The following is a 6,710-nucleotide window of genomic DNA, read 5'->3' as shown; positions in this document are numbered from 1 at the left end:
ATACTTTAGAGGTGTCACAAAAAAGACTACAGTGACTTTACCCGGGGCTAGAGGGCGTGGACGGTAGCTTGCACTTCCACTACCGTCCACGAACAGGCTCAATCAAACCGAACCTGCAACATTCGTTTATGTCGTGTTGGGCGACCTGTGGTTTTCCGCTTTTTTATTTCATTTCCTTCTTTTCCTTCATCTGGTACTTGATAAAAGGTGTAGTTTGATGATGAAGCACTGGAACAAAATCCAGTTGTAGAGTGGTCAACAAAAGCACTTGAATGGTCTTTTCATGCTTAAGTAATAGTATCGGTCTGTAGCTAGAAACAAACGTCGTCATTTTTATAGAAATCACATATACATGAGCAACTTGGTATGGGACTCTTTCAGTGTCAGCGAATTTATTGACAAACTGACAGACAGGTATTGCTAGTTCCTGTTAGATTTTCACAAGATCATGTTATCCCTGCTCTTAATCTATTGACAGCGGATTTTCTGTATCTTGTTCCTCTGTGATGTTGACTTCTGACAGGTTTTTGATGAGTTTGATTGATTCATACCTGGCGCAGTGTGTTGTTATCATCATTTAGTATAGCTTGTACTGACAGAAGTTATTAGTGTCAGGTGTGACTAGAACCACTCATCATGCAGAGTTTGAAATGCTGTATTTGCTGTTGGTTGTTTAATTTTTGTCAGTGTTTGTAGTAGTTGAATATATTAAGTTTTTCATTTTTTTGTATATCTTGCAGTGTTCGTCAAAGTTTACAAATGAGTATCGATGCTTATTTGTTTGTAAGTGTCCCAGTGATATTCATGTTGTGCTCTTTTAGCCATGTCAATATCGTGCTGTCTTTCTCCTTCTGTTCTGTCTTTTTGATTGTCTCTTGTTAATCATTTAACCGGGAATTCGTTTTGATATAGATATACTTTTATCAATGATATTTCTCAAATATGTATCAATATCATATTCGACTATGGTATCCTAGTTATTGGAGGCCACCTCTCGTCTCAGACTTCCAAAGTCTCCCTGGTTAAATATTTATATTTAGTACTTGTAGGATTTAGAATGAGGCTGGAAGTAACTGAGACAACATTAAATGGGACAGTGAAATTTGACATATTGGTCAAGTAAAGGAAGGGATCGCCTATTCAAAATGTAAAAACACTATACTATTGTGCGGAGGATAGATAAGCGAGTTGGATGTGTCAAAGAAATGAATTGGCTCATTTATTTTCAGTATCTGCTGACATAGCTAAAATGTTTATTTACCTCTAAAACTGTAAAATATCTAGATTATACATGATGGAGGTGTACATCAATACATATATCACTTGTATTTTAATCTATTTTAATGTTTTTGTTATTGTTCTATTGGATAGGGGTTTTATTTCAGAGATTAGGATGATTTAGTTTGCATAATAAAAAGCATATTCAGAAGTCATATTATCATTAAATTATTCAAAGAAGTATAAATTTTTATAGCTCTTTGAATTATTATAACATTTTTAACGGCACCAGAAATCTTGAAAATAACGATTTGTGCATTATCTGGAACGGACAAAGATATAATAAACGATTGCATTACGGTGCTGCAATGTTGAACGCCTCGTATGTCTAAATGAGCCGTTATCATGTAAAAGGTATTGATAAGGTATCAGTGAAAATAGCGCGAAAACTTTTAATTATTCTTTTCCAATAGATTATTAGTCCCCTACTGGTTGAAAACCAGTTTCGGGGACTATAGGAATGCGCTTTTCCGTCATTCCGTCCGTCCGTCCGCAATTTCGTGTCCGGACCATAACTCTGTCATCCATGAAGAGATTTTAATATTACTTGGCACAAATGTTCCCCATGATAAGTTGACGTGTCATGCGCAAAATCCGGACCCCTAGCTCAAAGGTCAAAGTCACAATTGGAGGTCAAAAGTCAACAGGGCTTTTTTCCTGTACGGTCCATAACTCTCCCATCCATGAAGGGATCTCAATATTACTTGGCACAAATATTCCCCATGATGAGACGTGTCATGCGCAAAACCTGGACCCCTAGCTTAAAGGCCAAGGTCAAATTGGAGGTCAACGGTTAACAGGGCTTTTTCCCTCTCCTGTCCATAACTCTCCCATCCATGAAGGGATTTTAATATTACTTGGCACAAATGTACCTCATGATAAGACGATGTGTCATGCGCAACTTTCAGACACCTAGCTCAAAGGTCAAGGTCACACTTAGCAGTCAAATGTTAACAAAGCATGAACAGGGTCTGTTTCGTGTCCGGTCCATAACTCTGACATTCATTAAGGGATTTTAATATCACTTGTCACAAGTGTTTCACATGATGAGACGACATGTCATGCACAAATTCCGAACCCCTAGCTCAAAGGTCAAGGTCACAATTGGGGGTCAAAGGTCAACAGAGTTTTTTTCCTGTCCCGTCCATAACTCTGCCATCCATGAAGGGATTTTAATATTACTTGGCACAAATGTTCCCCATGATGAGACAACATGTCTTGCGTAAAGTCCGGACCCTTAGCTCAAAGGTCAAGGTCACAATTGAAGGTCAAAGGTCAATAAGGTTTTTTTCCTGTCCGATCCAGAACTCTGTCATCTATCAAGGGATTACAATATTACTTGGCATAAATGTTCCCCATGATGAGACGATATGTCATGCGCAACACCCAGTACCCTAGCTTAAAGGTCAAGGTCCCATTTTGAGATCAAAGGTCAATAGGATTTTTTTTCCTGTCCGGTCTATAACTTTGTCATGCAAAACAGGATTTAGATATCAGTTGGCACAAATATTTCCCTGGATGAGACAACATGTCATGCGCAGAACCCAGGCCCAAGGTCTAATGTCAAGGTCACACTTAGAGTCCATAGGTCAGACACAAGAATGACTTTGTCTGGAGCATTTTCTTCATGCATGGAGGGATTTAATGTAACTTGGCACAAATGTTCACCAACATAAAACGGATTGTCATGCGCAAGAACCAGGTCCCTAGGTCTAAGGTCAAGGTCATATTTAGAGGTCAAAGGTCAAATTCAAGAATAACTTTGTACGGAGGATTTCTTCTTCATGCATGGAGGGATTTTTATGTAACTTGGACCAAACGTCACCACCACGAGGCACCCTTGCTTTTAGAATTGCGTCCCTTTGTTTTACTATCAATAGATTTTATTGTAACTTTTTTATTACTGGCGGTAGAGAAAAATCGAGATCACTTTTCTGTGGTACAACATGCATGTTATATCCAATTTTTAGGTGTATTTTGACCTGCCTGTATCTGATAAAGGGTTTCTTGTGGACTTTTTTTAGGATTAATTTCCCTTTGTTGTTACTATAAATAACTTATATGATAACTTTTTTATAATCGGCCAAAACAATTCAATATGAAAACAACTGGGTTTTTATATATGCACATTTAAATCCAAGTGTGTTGTTATAACATATTGTATATATAGTACAATATTGTTTATACATCATTGACAGATATCAGTTCATTATGTTATACTGCAGTAGAGAAAATTAGGTGCCTTCCAGTAGGGGACTTTGTATTTCATGGCAATACTTCATTCACTTTTTACCTTTGTCATACTATATCGGAGAACGTTTTTAATGGATGGGTCTTTATGGTCGAATGATTGCGGACTTATGCCTCACCACTTTTGATTCGAATCCCTTTTGATGAGCGGAATTATTTCATGTTTATGCCTGGTTCTATCTATGTAACTCGTGCTTGTGTAATACCCAGACAGTCGCCTTGTGTCTTCACCCGTCATCAAAACTTAGACACATGCCATAATCAAAACTAACTTATCAGCTTGCAAACAAACATTGTTTAATGTTATCTTCCGCTGTCCTTGCATAAGATTGCACCAACTTCGCACTGCAGAAGGCATCATTGACACTAATTGTAATGGATTGTGATGTAAAATGAATTCTGCTTTTAGATAAAACTTGCACAATCAGAATATTCAATCATCATGTGCTTATTGATTTATTTAGAATCCAATCAATGTTAATGGACCGAATCTCACGATATCAAACCTAAGGAAAGGATGCGCCGTGTCACACCAAAACACGTTTAATCAATTTCAATTAACGATGCCGTCAACATTCTCGTTAGAGATAACGATTTATTTTTACATCTCAATTTTCCTGAGAATTCACCTTTTGAATGAAGTTTTGTCTTACAGTGCCGTGTATTGTTTGTTGTATGAGCATTTTATTTTAGCAAACATACATAGTAAATTTTCGTAAATTCATAATGATATAACAGGTATTAAATATTCATCATCACTAAGTGGTTGTTTGTATTTTGTATTAACATATTGGTGGGCTAAGTACATTTCTTCGCATTTATAAGTGTGCATTAATTTTCAAAGTGATCAAATCGTATTATTATTTACATAAACATTCTAAAAACTGGGAAATGGTATTTTTAATGTTAGAATATTACAAACTGCATAGGTTTTAATCGAACACTTGAAGAAAAATCAAATATAATTAACTTTTCTATAATCCTTTATTACATCGAAAGTGGATTATGACTATTAATCAAAATATTTAGTGGGCATAATTTAATGGTTTTTGCTTGTTTAACATCGACCATCGGGGTCAGACGTGTGCATTTGTCCTATCGATCATTTGTATATATTTCTCTTTATTTGTGGCGCCTTTATCTTTATGACAATAAGAAGAAATATTTAAATGTTCAACCTGAAACGATAAACTGCCGACTTATTTTAAGAAATCTCTTCTTCACATAAAGAATGTGATGAAAGTATGAAGGGTTTACATATGTGAGGTTGGACATTTTTTCTCAAACAGAAAATAATTCTCAATCTGTAAAATAGCTCGTTATTATTGTCTATTTCGGGATTTTAAACAATGTGAAAAGGGGAATAAAGAGAAGTAAGTATGTAGTTCAAAAACATGTTATTACCAAAGGATGTGAAAGCAAATAAAGATTAATTAAAGAATCACACTTATCACCTTTACGCCTCGGTTAATGGAAAACGGAGATAGGGCTTGTGGAGGTGGTGGTGAATTTATTTGAAGGCACCGTTTACCTTTATACAGTTGATACAATAACAGATCAGAAGTTACGTTTTGTTCAGTTATGTTGGCATATTGTGGATTGACCATTTAATTACGTTTTGCAGTTACAGTGTTTTATCAGATAAAAGTTGGATTGCTCGGAAGTTAAACAACTGCAATAAAGTATTGAGTTATCAATACTTTTGTTTATAGTGTATTTTTGAATTATCAGAATGCTTACTATTTGTCAGTGGATGTACTGTTTATTTCCAATATAAACAATATACAAGGGGAAAAAAGCTTTTAAGATATTTAGTCTTTTTCGGTTGACAAATACCGTACCAGTGCGGAATCAGGGTGACTAATTTTTATTGACAAAGAAAGTTTTAATCGGTGCCTAAGCTATGTAAAATTTGGGAGATTACATTTCTAGACCTTTTTTGGCTGTCCATTGAAATTGTTAGTCATTAGTTAATCGCTGCATTTCTCGCGTTTTTTATCGAATACATCACATTTTCCGAAAGAAAGGACAAAAACAAAATTCAAATAGCATATATAATTGATTTGACCACCTTCATTGTAGTTTTCTGGCCTAATTTTGAAGACATTTGTATTGTTGTCAGGTATTTAAAAAAACGGATTTTTAATTGCATTCTTATTTAAATAATTGCTAAAATGTACCATGTCACTTACATAATTGCTCAAATATTTGATGACGTATGTTGATAAGTTGCTGTAGATTTAGCGCAATGATTTCATTAGAGATTGTTAAACACAAAGAATTTGAAATTTAAAGTATCCATGAACTGGTACTTCATTAATATCTTTGTTTGAAGATCAAACCGTATTGCTCAGAGTTCATATAACATTCACAAAACGGATAAAGATCTTAAAAGCCGCGTGTTTATATAGGACTAATGTATTTAGTAACAATGTGAGAAAAAAGAAATGTAATTTGTTTGTCCAGAGGATAAGATGTAAAAAATTTAATAGTGAATGACCTTCGTTTAAAAATCGGATTTGGATTCTTGTAATTGACAAACACGTTAAGCACTTGCTTGCAGAAATAATGGGCTCAATGTATATGAGTGAAACGTTATTAACGCAAGACCTGATGTCGACGGCTTATAAGAAGTTCTGGCCTGTAACTAATGGAAAGAGGAGGGGTGAAGAACCGGTTAAATACAGATGTTCAAGACAAAGGTAAGGATTTTGTCATTTTCAAGCAATTTTAAAGGTCTAATTGCATGGATGGTTTTAAACTTACTCTTTCTGAAAATACTTTTTCAGTTATATTGTTGACATTTTACATGTTGCTCCGGATGCAATACGTGTTTTAGTTTGTATATATTTATATTTGTATATATGTATGATTTTTTATGAGAGAGTAGCAATGTTTTAACTGTAAGGATTAATCATTTCTCCTTTTTTCAGTCGAGTTTAGTTTTCATTTTCAATAACACAAAACGTAACAAAATATACTTTGAGTGCCGTTCATGTAAAGTCGAAAATATTATATAGCAATGTTTCAAGTGTAAGGGTTAATCATTTCTCTTTTTTCAGTCGTGTTTAGTTTTCATTTTCAATTCACGCAAAAAAAAACAACACGTAACAAAATAGTTCAAGCAAACTTGAAAATGTTATATTATGGAGAACAGACATTTAAAGCAAGAGATTTCTAAC

General features: G+C 34.7%; 1 protein-coding gene across 2 annotated transcripts in view; it reads left to right on the top strand.

The window, feature by feature from the left end:
• The first annotated feature begins 5,789 nt into the window (after window positions 1-5,789).
• The window catches only part of LOC123548981 (uncharacterized), a 44,903-nt gene continuing 43,982 nt past the window's right edge, over window positions 5,790-6,710 (top strand). Inside the window, exon 1 of one of the 2 annotated variants that reach the window (XM_045336706.2) lies at window positions 5,790-6,230. In XM_045336706.2, the coding sequence (XP_045192641.2) occupies window positions 6,097-6,230 (134 nt within the window). In that variant the 5' untranslated portion in view covers window positions 5,790-6,096. The remainder of the gene's footprint in view (window positions 6,231-6,710) is intronic. The other variant, XM_045336703.2, reaches the window with a different exon arrangement.

The sequence above is a fragment of the Mercenaria mercenaria genome, chromosome 6 (assembly GCF_021730395.1).
Source record: "Mercenaria mercenaria strain notata chromosome 6, MADL_Memer_1, whole genome shotgun sequence".
Taxonomy (NCBI): Eukaryota; Metazoa; Mollusca; class Bivalvia; order Venerida; family Veneridae; genus Mercenaria; species Mercenaria mercenaria.
Note: the sequence above shows the minus strand (reverse complement) of the source record. Positions and strands in the feature narration are given on the sequence as shown.